Source organism: Schistosoma mansoni, chromosome 1, assembly GCF_000237925.1.
Source record: "Schistosoma mansoni strain Puerto Rico chromosome 1, complete genome".
NCBI lineage: Eukaryota > Metazoa > Platyhelminthes > Trematoda > Strigeidida > Schistosomatidae > Schistosoma > Schistosoma mansoni.
The window spans coordinates 36,216,731-36,231,163 of record NC_031495.1 but is presented as its reverse complement, the minus strand read 5'-3'; the positions used below and the strand labels follow the sequence as shown (position 1 = coordinate 36,231,163).

The following is a 14,433-nucleotide window of genomic DNA, read 5'->3' as shown; positions in this document are numbered from 1 at the left end:
ATCGGAGGCGCATGTTAGTGGTGCATGTGAGGTCTAGAAATGGGTTGATGACTATAGGAGGAATACATCGTAGTCCGTGTTGTCTTGCTGACGACCTTACCTTTAGTCACATCCGTTTTTGGAGTATTGCAGAATGTTGTCTCATCATTGGAGGCTTCAACGCACTGCATATCAACTAGACAGAGCTCACAGCTTCAGGTGGGGGTTCCGATAGCTACCTATTGTCAACAATTGTTCAGTGTGTACTTGTACAACGTACCTTAAAACCAGCACATATTGACTAGGAACATGACCCATCATTTCTGAACCTTGTCCTCACATACCACTGTGAAGATGTTGTCGACATTCAACACCTTCCCCCACTAGTAAATAGTGACCACGTTGTACTTTCCTTCAAGTTCCGGGCATATAGTATATAATTTGCATCTGCTCCACCTCGTCCTAATATCTGGAGAGCTAATATTCCGGTAATCAGAGACTGTGCTATCTCGATTGAACGGTCGGTCGATGCTGATGGATCGATTGAAGACGAATGTAATAAGTTTAAGGCTACATTCGAGTCTGTAACACAGCCGTTGATTCCATGGTCAACACGTCAGCCATCACATCGCCCTCCATCGATTAATAAAGAAACCCGGAAGTTGTTAAAGCGTAGGAAACACTCCTGGGACTTATTCTTCTCAACAGGGCAGGTATCGTTTAAGTGAGAATATAAGAAAATCCGGAATATATGTAAAAAGACCATAGCTAAATCTCGTGCCACTTACGAACGACAGTTGGCCGTAGTCGTCCGAAGCGATTGTTTACGTACGTTTAACGGCGAACAAACCGTAGTGACGGTATTCTTGCGTTATAGTCACACGAAAATTCAGATTTACTAGCTGAATCAGATCTAGCGAAAGCTGAGTCTATCAAACTATTTTAGTGAAGTCACCTCTACAGTTAATGTTTCGAATACTTATCCCAATCACAGTCATAGGATCTGCACATGTGACTGTGGAAACTGTTCTTCATTGATAACTAACTACAGACCTTGAATGGTCCCGGGCCGTGGTGGGTTACATCCACATCTGCTGTCATCTATCGCGGACATTATTGCAAGACCGCTCGCGACGCTCTTCAACACGTCCTTTTCACTCCCTCAACTCCCTAAAGATTGAAGAGACGCTTTGGTCAGTCCTATATTCAAGGATGGTCAGGGACAGATCGTATCTAATTACCGGTCTGTTGGCCTAACCAGAGCAGTCGTTAAGTTACTTGAAAAGATAATTCAGGTTAAGCTACTAAGTCACATAGATTCGTACAATCTGTTAACTCCCGAGCAACATGGGTTTCGTAACAAGCGTTCATGCTTGACTAACTTATTGCGAGAGAAGATTGAACAGCAGCCCTAGATAACGACCTATCTGTCGATGTGATATTCATAGATTTTAGCAAAGCGTTTGGCAAGGTTCCACACTTAGGTCTTATGCAGAAGCTCTCGAGCTTTGGAGTATCAGGTGCTATACAGGAATGGATACCAACCTTCTTATGTGACCGCAGACTGAGAGTGAGGGTCACTGGAACGCTATCCTAGTGGAAGGCGGTCAAAAGTGGTGTACCCCAAGGCACCATCTTAGGCCCTCAACTCCTCTATGTTAATGAATTCCTGCTATTGCTTAAGTCGTCGACATTATTGTTTGCGGATGATGTCAAAATCTGGAGAGCAATAAGATGAGAGGCTGATCATTTTCATCTCCATGCTGACTTAGATGCATTAGTTAGATAGGCTCGTGGTTAAGGTTTGGAAGTTAATTATAGGTAGAGCTTGCTCATGCACATCGGACACGGTAATAGTTACCATTATACTATTGACGGTACATCTCTTCCACGCGTTCAAGAAAATAAAGACTTAGGAGTAATAATAGGTCAGGACTAGAAAACAACTATGCACTGAAACACAGCTGCTTCCAAAGTTTATCGTGCGTTATGGTCACTTCGCCGAACACTCAGATGCTCTGACAAGGAGATGTTTCGAATTTTATATCCTACCTATGTAAGACCACACATAGAGTACAGTATCCAAGCCGCTAGCACATGTCTGATAAAGGATAAAGTGTGTGAGAACGGAATTATTGAAGTGTCTTTCTAAACTCCTTTTCGATGAGCTTTTAAAACGCCTAAACCTTTTCCCTTTGTCTTATCGTAGAACGCGAGGTGACCTTATACTGGCATTTCGTATCCTTGATTATGGTTCGGGTGTTAATATGTCTTATCTTTTTGCTCCCTCCAGCACTGATAATCTCCGAGGTAATAGCAAGAAGGTTCACAAACCGCGATCTAATAAACTCAGAGTGGGGTTCCGTTTTTCTCATCGAGTGGTCAATGAATGGAACGCCTTACTCGAAAAAGTGGTATCAGCCCCATCAGTGAACATTTTCAAGGAGCTATACCTCCACCAGAAGGAAATATATCAGGATTAACACAAGTTCATCAACCTACTATCCTTATTACCGAAGACTGACTGAAAAACATCTTAACGCGTGCAATCGACGCTTATTTTAAGGCAGAAGGAACCTTAAAAATCAGCATGCAAACCAGGGTCAGTGAGTACTGGAGGAGTAGGAAAACGACATGCCAGCAGCAATGTATATACTTCAAACAATGAAATACGCAGTTATGTTATGTAAAGGAATGTTTATTTACAAATTAGTGTCATGCATCATTTTTCTAATCCAATCTATGCTGAGCTTGCTCATCTTCAAACACGCTCAAAGGTCGTTGCCAATTTGGAGGACAATATTTTTCTTCGAATATTAACTCATGAACAGCATAAGTGTAGCTCAAATTAGCTGTAAAACAAATGAAAATATTAAATCTTATTGGTGTTTTAACTCAAACTATATTCACAGTATCTAAGTAAAATCTTACACAATATAAAACAGTTTATTAAGATTGATCTCCGAGTTTATACACCGCCCCGTTCGTTTGTCGATCATATATGTGTTTTTGGTGTTTTTCGACATTCTGTAGGTGGGTTTAAACTTGGCTAAACTTTTACCTGTGCCAGCATCTCGGAGTGTTTCAGAATATTTCATTTTACTCTTGACTAGCGTAACCTTTGGCACACTACTGTTCACTCAGTGCCATTTATGATAGCGAATGGTGTCACGTTTAGTTAGTTTTGCTCAAGGAGTTAAAGGATCATTCTCATATTGGCATTACGCTATTCAGGCGGTTTGCCACACCCAGTAATATCAAGTTATATCAGCATAACCGTTTGCAGTAATCGTTGTAAAGCACTGCAATGTTAGATAACCCGAAAGACATTACTTGGAATTCATTGGGATCATTTGGTACTTCAAGTGCGATTTTCTTTCTACCTCAGAGTCGTACATTCTCTCTCTAACACTTGAATTCAAGGTCTTAACCCAAAAACCCAGCAAGCGCTTTTCATGGCGTCTTGTGTAGCTCCAACCTGCGTCAACAGGAAGAAATCTCGTTTCGTTATAGCATTAAGATGACGGCGATTTACACATGATCGAAGTAAGGAATCTTTTTCTTACGTAGGCGACAGAATAAGCTCTGGATGATAACGAAGGTACAATAGTCTTCCTTTTTTAACCTAGCCCAAGGCTACCGATGATTGGAGAAGCGTTTGACCCAAGCTGTCTAACGGTTGTAAGAGATGCATAGCACGGCGTACATACTCGTTAAAACTAATTAGATCAGCATCGAATATAGAAGACTCACAGTACCACTTGCTTTGGGAATTTACTTAGAACTATGACTCACTCACACTCTGGTGGGGGTTGTGGTGACCCTAAATCGTGGTCAGCCAGAAGTTTAAACCCGAGGAGTTTGTCGTTTGTGAAAACACTTCTGATGGCTGGCAACGTTCAGCAGCATCTGGTCGTCTTTGTATGATATAAGGGGCTATGTGATACATAATAGCTATGGAAAACGTCCAATGAAAACTTTTATTCATTTTAAACTTCGTCTGCATTTTAATCTTTTCCAGCCATCATAGAAAATAAAAAAGGCATTTTAAGTGCATTTCGAAAGACACACATACGCATATTCCGTGTCAGTTGTCACTGCATTACAGATACCAAATAAAACGAGTGATGGAGCGCCAGTCCACTGTGAGACGTTCACAGATGAGAGTGAAATGAACGATTTCACTCTCATCTGTGAACCTATTGTCAACCTATTGGCTTGTGGAGGTGAACGGTCGTTCGGAACTCTGTGATTCGTAATAGTGTAGTCGAACAACGGAAAAATTCGAATTCGAACTAGCGTCCTTGGCCTGTAGTGACATTCAAAGGGCCACCAAAGTTCGCTACCCATCGTTTGACGGAGACATATGCCACTGTTTTAGCAGTAATATCTTTGATGTGCACTGCCTCTAGGTGTCATGTGAAACAGTTCACACAGGTTGAAAGGTAAGTGCATACACTTGAATCTGGTAAGTGATCTACAGAATTCAGATGGGCATGGCCGAGTGAGTATCGGGAGTCGTGAAAGAGCCCAAGGGACATTTGTTGTGTCTAATCACCCCAGATTTCTGGCAGCTCACTCAAGGACGTACCTACTCCCTAACGGATTTATTCATACTAGGCCAACAAAGTCGTTCTGCTATGAGCTTGGTTGTTGCTCGAACAACTAGGTGGAAAAGCTTATGCACATAGTAGAGTTTCCTTACCCATTCCCATCTGCCTGACCCCTAATTTCAGGGTGATCGAAGATAACTTTCTCTGAAGATCTGTATATCATTTCTGAAGATGGGCGGTTTTAAGAAGGCCGATCTCTTGGAGACTGTTCATGGAAGTTATTTGAGACAAGGTGTCTGCAACTACACGTGTGTACTCCGGAAATGTGTTGTATATCTGAAGTAAACTACGAAGTGTAGTCGAGTTGTTGAGACTCTCAAAGGGAGTTTTTGTCTGAAGACGAGCTAACAAAGAAGGTAGGAGTTTTGTAGTTGGTAAAAGAGTGATTTCTCAGCTTTCAATAAAGTGTTGAATGTGCCACACAACACTTTACATGATTGGGTGTTCCCTATAGAAAAAGCTATAACTCGGTTCAGTATCTTGTGACCGTCTCGACAAGAATGTCAAAGGTTGCCAGGTGCTGTTTACCCCATCGTTGTAAGACTCTTCCAACTGCCAGGTCAAATGCGTCTACTGCGACATTAATGGCTGCTTTGGTGTCCTCGTGTATGAGCTTAGCTGCTTTAGCAATCAGTTCATTAACTGTGGAGAATACTTTCTTGGCGCTGTCGTCCAGACTGATAAGTTCCGCATTACCACAAAGTTTGTCTTTCAAGGGTCTCATGGAAGACTGGCAATTCCGTAAGAACCGTCGATTGTAACCTACCAGAAATATTTCTCTTGAAGATTTATTTACCGCTACACATATTGTGGATTTGTGATAGAGCAAGATCTGATAAGTTCAACTTAGATGAAGATCTTTGCAATAAGTCGTTTATCGCCCTATCTTTTAGATACCGCACTCAAGACAAATTGTACAATATATTGCTGCTTCACTGACTACGATATTTAATACATAAAACGGGACCAAGACAACTCCCATCAAGCTACAAACCTGTCAGCCCCACCAGTGTCATAGTTAGAATACTGTAAACAATAATCAAAAAGACCATAAAGTCATTCGTGGAAACAAACAAATTGGGCGAAACTATAATTTATGGACGAACCAATCAGGTACAATGATAACAAGTTTCGGGTTTTGGAGCTTAATTCACCGACACATTTGATTAAATAGAGTTTTAGAATTGGAGCTGATGTCAGTACGTGATGAAAACCCTAAACATAATCCTTTACCTTCACCATCAACTGTAAATCATAACTCTAAATCCTCACACTGGTTTATGACCCTCACTTGGTCCTCGTTATTAGGTGAACATCATCAAGGTCAGTCAAGCGTCGCTCAAACGTCGCCCATAAATTATAGTTTCACCAGAACTTGTTAAATAGCGATCATCATGGTTTAGGAAGGATTCATCTTGCACAAAAAACCTCCCTGTAGTGAGGGTGCAATAGATAAAGGCTTGAAACAATGGAAAATCAGTGGATGTTTACATAGACTTCAGCAAAGCATTTGATAAGGTGCCAACAAGTAGAATGCTATTAAGCCTGGAAAATCTTGGCATTGACAGAACTCTGCTAAAATGGAATAAGGAATTCCCGGTAGGTCGTAGGCAGAAAGTAAGAGTCAATGCGAAGTGCTCCACCTGCAGACCAGCACTAAGTGGAGTCCCTCAATGTTCTATCCTAGGTTCTTCACTTTTTTATACTGTGTGTAAATAATCTCCCAGGTATAGTTGAGTCCCCAGTATTACAATATTCTGATGATGTAAAAATCTTATGGGAAATAACAAGAGACTCAGATGCATGCGCACTTCAGACAGACCTGAATATTGTCACTAGCTGGTCCAAAGAGTGGCTGATACCTACCAACGAGGCCAAGTGTCTACATGCAATTTGAGGATACAAAGGTTAATAGGTACAACATAGGGGAAGTGCCTGTACCCGTAATCCGGCCTCACAAGGATCTTGGTGTGACAGTGAGTCATGATCTCGAGATCACGGTCTATTGCCAAGAGGTTGTAGCTAGGGGGTTTAGAACCATTCACCAAGTTAGATACTACAGTATGTACAATTTTAGTAAGATTCAACTTGAAAAGTGTGCTTAGGCTGCAAGCTCCTGTTTAAAAGATGACTCAGATATCCCGGAAAACGTGCAGAGGTCAGCTACACGTGCAATCCCAGAACTCCGGGGTTTTACCACATAAAGAGCAACTTGAAAGGCTAGACCACTTTACTCTGCCCAACCGAACATTAAGAGGTGACCTGATTTTGACCTTATATTTCCTCTCTTTTTCTCCCTATGATATCTGACATCTCAGAAGACATAGCAGGAGAGTAGATAAGTTGAGAACGAACAAAATACCTGTGGCATACATGTTTTCACACAGAGTCATCAATTCTTGGAACCTGTTACCCGAAGTAGTGGTGTCCGCACCTTCAACTGACTCACTCAAGAGAAGACTAGACACTTACAGAAGCATACTAGAAAAGGAATAACATAGACCGTAGGCCTTCTGTCTTTACTATACAAATCTGGATCTGAAGATATCTCCGGATAGAATGACAAAAATGCATATCTTTGCTTCGATAAATAAATAAAGCTATGGATAATGAATCTTCTGAATTGTTCGCATGACTTTGTTAGGAGAGGCTCGAATTTCATTGTGTTTCACAATACTCCAAGGGGTTTTATACTAACTGGACGCTTGAAAATCTTCGTTCAGACTGTTCAGGAAAAAACAAGATTTTTCGTCTCGAGGTCGGGTCAAAAAATAAACATTATCTCACCACTTAAGGTAAACGGTGATCGTACTCTCTTAGATGTATACTGGTGAACACTTGTGACAGAAATATTGATTTGTTTTGTTGATTCTCTTTGTCTGTATCTTCTCAAGGCCAAGGGACTTTTTAATACTTTGGCACGAACTCGTGTTTTGAGGTAGTTTTTGTTCGCTATCTAGTGTTAAATCAACGTTTGGTGTCATAACCTAATATTCGAGAACAGGCTGTGATCAGTGTTTGTAGGTTTAACCTATTATTATCACGTAGATAATGTTACAATGACACACGTAAGGTGGATTTGTCTTACAAAATTAATGTAAATCACTTCATATGTTCCATACATCTGAGATTGTATCATTCAGGATATCTTCATTGTAATAGCCCGTCCAATGATCAGCCGCTTGGTTCTCTAAGCTTCGGCTTTCTGTGCTGGCGTGATCGGTAATCGACTGAAAACCATCTAGTAACGATAACGCTATTAGGTTAGCTAGGAACGGGATAACTAGTTGCAGTAATCTATTCCTAAGCATGTTAAGCATACCCCAGGGAGCTAAAGACCATAACAAACAAAACTATTCATCCACTCGAATACTTTGCCTATTTCATCCGACCCTTCCAAGTGTCTGTTTCGATACGACGTCCTGCTAGTTTAGTAAGATTACAATTTGGTATTACTAAGTACACTTCCCACTTATGACGTAGACTGTGTAGGTCAGTTTCAAAGAAACGATGTTTCATTGAAGAAAATTTTCTAAACCTGTACAGTTATGTTATTATCTTCACTGAAATGTCTTTAGCACTTTTAGTGTTCCATTGGACGTTTTCATAGTTTTTAAGATTTTCTCAAGTATTATATTCAATGTCTTAAGAATATGTCGGTCGCTTATCCCTTAGTCATCATTTATATCGTTTCTTCGAGTCTAGCCTATAAAACATTGAGACTCCCGTCTTCTTGTCTATCATCTTGTTTGGCAGATGTGTTATTTATTTATTTATTTAAACACATATATATTGGTACAAAAGGGCACCAGGTACATATGCGCCACACTATTTGTGTGTGTGGGCTGTGATACTGCCCGGGTGCCCAAACCGAAGCAGGTGGTTTTCTTAGGGGGCCACACCCCGAGCCTTTGACCAAAAGGTCTGATCCACAAGGCAATGGAGCATCGTGAGGAGATGCAGTCCCATGGTAGCCGTTGATCAATGACAGGTTCGTCCGCCATTCGTTCCATCAGGATACTGGAGCCCATGTGCACCATTGGTTTGGAATCAGGGTTTTCCAACTCCCCTAGGTGCACCCTCCGTGTCCACCAACCCGGTTAAAGCGCCGGACATTCGCTTCTCGTCCTCTCACTTTCGTAAACAACACCCCCGCCACGAGAAGGCAGTGAGTAGGACTTCCCTGGCAGAGGCTATATATTCGCTGGCCATGTGCGAGCATTTCGAGAGGGAGAGTAGACTCTCCCCACTCTCGGCCGTACCAGGGCATTTGGGGGCCTGAACAATAACAGGGCGGACTTGCATGCATATAGCAAACAATTCTCTTTGAACCTAGCACACAACAGATGTGTTTTTACAAATGTTTTACTCCAGCTAGTTGACAAGATGGTATGAGGCTTCTGTAGTTCCGAACGATCTGACGCGATTTCAAAGAGGGATGTCAGGTTGTTTGTATATTGTCTACCTAACCAGATTCATTGAGTATTTTCATACGTTTCGTATCCCATTGTGACTAATATAAAAATATGTGATCCCACGTTTGATTCTAACATCGAGATCGTTTTTACAACCACCTTTTGCCAGTTTAAACAAGCTTCAACGTTCATTGAAGTCTAGTGTCAGTTTCCATATTTTCCAGTCGTAAAATCAGATTATCGTGTCTGGGACGATATGACTCAATCCTATGTTGTCATGACCCCATTTACTTTGGGGAACATGAAAATTATTCGCTTCGAACGTACACACAACTTGGATGAAAGTATGGTTCATCACATCGCTGGTGGACAACATTCTGGTATTATAGTAAATAAAGAATGCAAGTTAAAAATGGAACCTATGGATGTGCCAGAAATGCAGTTGCAGTTTACGTGCATTATGTTCAACAATAGAACTTCAGAAACTCATGCAGTAAGTACTTCTAGTTATGTTTTTTTTAACTTAATGTTACTTAGTCAGTGAGAGTTGGAAAAACAATTAGTGTGTGTCCTATTCATGAAATTTGGGATTTACAAGCTTTTTTACAGACATGGGCGCTGTCCATTACTTCAATGCTAATTTTTTCCAGTGATTTTAATCGTTTATGTTAAGAATTACCTAGTGTGGGTACCGAGACTATATTAGGTGTTTATTTGCTAGATTTTGGTCCGAAAAGCACTTTAATAACTAATAAAAGTTCCAGCTTCATCCATTTCCGTAAGTTTGTGGAATCTCGGTTTCCTAACTATATACCTTTTTACGGCATAATTTAAGCTATGTATAGCATCATCAGGCACGTACTAAAGAGCAGTGAAAATATTTGATTTAACACTATGTTTAATGTCATCGTGGTTGCAGTCTCTCAGTAGTCAACTTCCTTTTAGAATATTTATCGTCACTTAAATGTAGCTTGGTTTGTGACTAAATTGTTAGTTGTACCTGAAGTATGAATCCTAGTCCAAGAAATGAAATTTGTTACTAAATTGCCTGTGCTAACTTTTTATTTATTTAGTTATAAAGCCGTATTCCCATTTTAAAACTTTATGGTTGTATTTTGTCGATTCTAAAAACGTCAATCAATCAGTCTCTAGTTGCCTTGTAGCATTTCTGTTTCAAGTTAAATACAACCATTTTTGAAAGGGCATTCATGCTGATTGTATAACTTCAAATATTATAAAATCAATGAAACATACTTGAGAATGGTTACAGAGATATAAAAAGATTAAGATTATACATCCAAAATTTTGTAATGTGACTAAATAATTCATACAGATGGTTTTGTATTTATGGAATCGACATACATTCTAATTGAAAATGGAATAAGTGGTAATTAGGGGTTATTGAGTTAGTTGCATTTCTATATCTTTAGATGTAGGTTTTTTCACTGAACACTTATATAAGTGAGTTCACGTAAATGGAGCTTTGGTCTTCCACTTAGCCATTATTTGCATATATTATTAGTTTCTTTTTCATTACGATCGGAAATGGAAAGTAATCGGCTTTTATTAACTAGCCATATTTTAGTGGATTCATTTACTGATCAGAACATGTTATTTTCGCTAATCCAAAGGCTATGTGGTTTTGTGCACTACCTAAATCACCTAGTCAGTTATGAATAACGTAACAACGAACCAACGTTTATTTGCTGATGTTGTCACACTTTAAACCACTACGGCTAAATAAAAGAATGAAAACAATATCACTAACAAGTAGATATGCTATTAATTGCGAATTTTTTTCTCGTCGATATTTCTATTTTCCTTTATTCATAGCTGAATACTAATAGAACAGTCATGAATCACTGTTGTATTAATTTTATTCAGATTATTATTAGGCTTAAAATGTCATTTTAGAGTTATATATGTATATGTACAATCTGCTAACTGCTTTTAGGAAAACCGTTGTTTAAAATTCTGGTTCAGCAAAAGTGCTCAACAGTTTGATCGTTTGGATGAGTCATACGACTTTTTTAGGGAACTTATAGATCCTGATGCATTCCCAAGGGGTGAGTCGAAATAATTCTTGCTATTCATACAAAATGTGGAAATCAGATTCCGGTCTATTCATTTATTTGAATACATAAATATCGGCACATACGGGCACCAAAATAAGTATTCACCATACAAATAAGTGTATGAAATTGGGAAGAGGAAAATAAAAGTATGGACATAATCAAGAAGTAATCGAATAAAAATAAGTGGACAAAAGTAGTGTACGAGGAAATAGTTCATTTAAAAAAATAAAACCAGTTCGAGTCCTTTTTATGAAGGGAGTTAATGAAAATGACACCAGGACTAGATTCTGTTCAAAGTCATGTCTAATAACTTTTCAGGCTATTGAGTTGAACTATCTCTCGGACATCAGCTAGTAAGTCATGATTGAGTGACACATGCCAGTCCTACAGTTTTTTCGAGGCTCGGTAAAATGTCTTAAACTGAAAACTTCCACTTTTTCAAACCAGTCCCAGTTTCGGCAAATAAAAGACAATGTGGGAGCCGCTGTTATGAAGTTCTTAGCATTTGTCTAATCCACTGGGGCTAGTATTTGAAGGTGATGACATCAAGTAAACTGTCATCACTGTACCCAAACATACATCGCCGAACCTCTAGCTCGGTTTTGCCACTGAATTCCAATAGTCTTTTGCAGACAACGATGATTGAATGCAGAGAGTAGCTTAATATTCTCGACTCGAAGAGGCCAGGTTTCCCAAGCATGAATTAGAACTGTTTTCACCGCTTTGTTGTATACCAGACCTTTTACATACAATCCCAGAGTACGGTCTTGTTCAACGAATCGGAGGCGACCCTGATGTCGAGAAACACAACGACTGTTAAGCTACAATAAGTATAGAGGTGCTCTAAGACTTGGTAGAGGATTAAGATATCAAAATATTCACAAGCAGAATGAAAGCCAGCCTGGTCCTTGCGAGTCAGTCTTTTATGGGTTTAGACAATATTCTAAGTATGACGGAAGCCGATAATTTGGACGCAGTCGGAAATATATTTACTCACTGATAGTTGTCGCGTAGGTGACTTTCTTTTTAAAGATAGGGGTGACTGTCGCTTCATTCTAGGATGTTGGAAAAATCTCACTCTCAAGCTTTTTAAACAACCTAATCAGTTCCCCGACTAGAACTTCACCATGTTTAGAAAAGGTCGCGGGTAAATCTTCTAAAAGCGGTGATTTATAGGGTTTCAGGAGATGGAGGTCCTTTAGGATCTCCACTTCATTAGGTGAGTCAGTCATTACAGGTCATAGAGGACAGAACAGTCTGGTTAATGTCACCTGAGCTAAAGACCATCGTGACTGTTCTTCGAAGAAATCTCTCCATCGTCCAAGACATCGTTAGATATCATAGGTTGATGTCTTGTTATCTTTACAGATTGTTTCAATTACATCACGCTTCTTGATGCTAGTTGTTTAGTTGAGTCGAAAGAGCTTTCGGCAGTTACCAAATGCCGTTACTGCTTCCAACTCGTTAGAACGCCCTGACCACCAGGCATTATTCCTTTACATAGAAAGCTTCCTAAAGTGAAGCAGAAATTAGTTTGTCGTACTGAATAAAGTGAAAATTTTCTTCCCAAGTAAAGGAAAGTAAAGCACATATCACCAGTGATAATAAATATAAAACTATTGGGATGAGTAGTTTGAATACAAACAAAACCTAAGTGCATCTCTTATTCGTGCAGAAAATAGGCAAATTATAGAAGTATTGGCTTTGATTTCAGTTTTGAGTCTTGTCTGTCAGTGTCTCAAAGCTTTGAGTTACATAGTTCTTGTCTTAAATTTCTGAACTGAGCTGCGTTGTAGGAGCAGATTACATGGATCGAGTCTTCATGATAACTCCGAGTTTTGACAGTCAGTCAGCTACAACGTGGGACCAGGCACATATGTAGCCCTCAAATACCCTGGTACGGCCGAGAGTGGGGAGAGTCCGCTCTCTCTCTCGAAATGCTCTCATATGACCACGCGTATATAGCCTCTGCCAGGAAAGTCCTACTCACTGCCTTCTCGTGGTGGGGGTATTGTTTACGAAATTGAGAGGACGAAAAGCGAATGTCCGGCGTCTTAACCCGGTTGGTGGACACGGAAAGTCCACCTAGGGGAGTTGGAAAACCATGATTCCAAACCAATGGTGCACATGGGCTCCAGGATCCTGAGGGAACAAATGGCGTATGAACCAATTGTTGGTCACCGGCTACCATGGGACTGCATCTCCTCACGATACTCCACTGCCTTGTGGGTCAGACCTTTAGGTCTAAGGCTCCGGGTGTGGCCCCCTGAGAAAACCACCTGCTTCAGTTTGGGCACCTAGGTAGTATCACAGCCCTCACACAAATCCAATGAGTTTTGTGTGGCGCATATGTATCTGGTGCCCCTTTGTACCAATATTTATGTGTTCAAATAAAAAATAATAAATAAGGCACATACGTGCATCGTTCCAAGTTGCTACAACATCATTAGCACAGCAAGATAAACACCGAATTCATAGAGGTAGTTACTTGAATGGTAGTAATATATAAAAGAAAGATTGTATATAAGGATATAGTACAGGAAGAAAGAATTAGCTGGTTGAAAGAAAAGTATAAAGCAATTTTTATTTCACAGTTTAAGGGAAGATAGAGAATGGATACACCTACGCCATTGTGATCGATTCTGAGTCATGTCACCCAGAGTCTCAAACCATTGGTTACGATAGTCGAAGTCTTGACAAAATCTAAGGAAACTTTTACTAACTGTATAAACTCATGTGGTAAAAAAGAAAGTTGCAAGTGTCTATTCAGAATTCCAGCAATGTGCTATTTCAGTTTTACTGGTTGTTTCTAACGTTTATTTTTGCAAACCACTCAAGTTTTTTTTATCTTCAGTTTCTTTAACAGTTTTTTGTTTTTCATCATTGTTCTTGACATCTTGTTTTCACTTGTTTTTCAGACTATGTTGGTTTTCTTAAAAAGGTTCTAAAGCTGATGCATGGAAGTCGTTATCTACGTCTTCGTCGTGTGGATTTGGACATTATACCTTTAGACAAACTGGAACAAGAGTCTTTAGTCCCTGGTAAGTAATTATTTGTTATATTGAGATTGTTCGTTAAAAGTTAGACAATGTCATGTGCTTTCGTGTACACTAATTTGTCAGTTAAAATTAACTAATATCACGTCTCGCTGACTAACGTGTGCTTCGATCTTTAGATGAGAACCAGTTTTATTAAATTCGCTTGTGCACTTTGTTGATTGTTGAGTGAGAGTAAACTATTAAAACGTAGAATCATATATAGGTGTGCTAATGTTGTTTATGTTTTCAATGATCTCTTGCGTAATATTTTAGTCGCTTTAAAGTTGTCACTTAAATATTATGTAAACAAATG

The 14,433-nt window shown here is 39.6% G+C and overlaps 1 protein-coding gene across 1 annotated transcript in view; it reads left to right on the top strand.

Annotated features, from left to right (window-relative positions):
* Window positions 1-9,263: 9,263 nt before the first annotated feature.
* Smp_068070 (hypothetical protein) overlaps window positions 9,264-14,433 on the top strand; it is a gene marked incomplete at its 5' end in the record, with an annotated part of 44,775 nt that continues 39,605 nt past the window's right edge. The window contains 3 exons of the mRNA XM_018794248.1: window positions 9,264-9,500; window positions 10,962-11,073; window positions 14,001-14,123. Of these exons, the coding sequence (XP_018648680.1) occupies window positions 9,264-9,500; window positions 10,962-11,073; window positions 14,001-14,123 (472 nt within the window). The remainder of the gene's footprint in view (window positions 9,501-10,961; window positions 11,074-14,000; window positions 14,124-14,433) is intronic.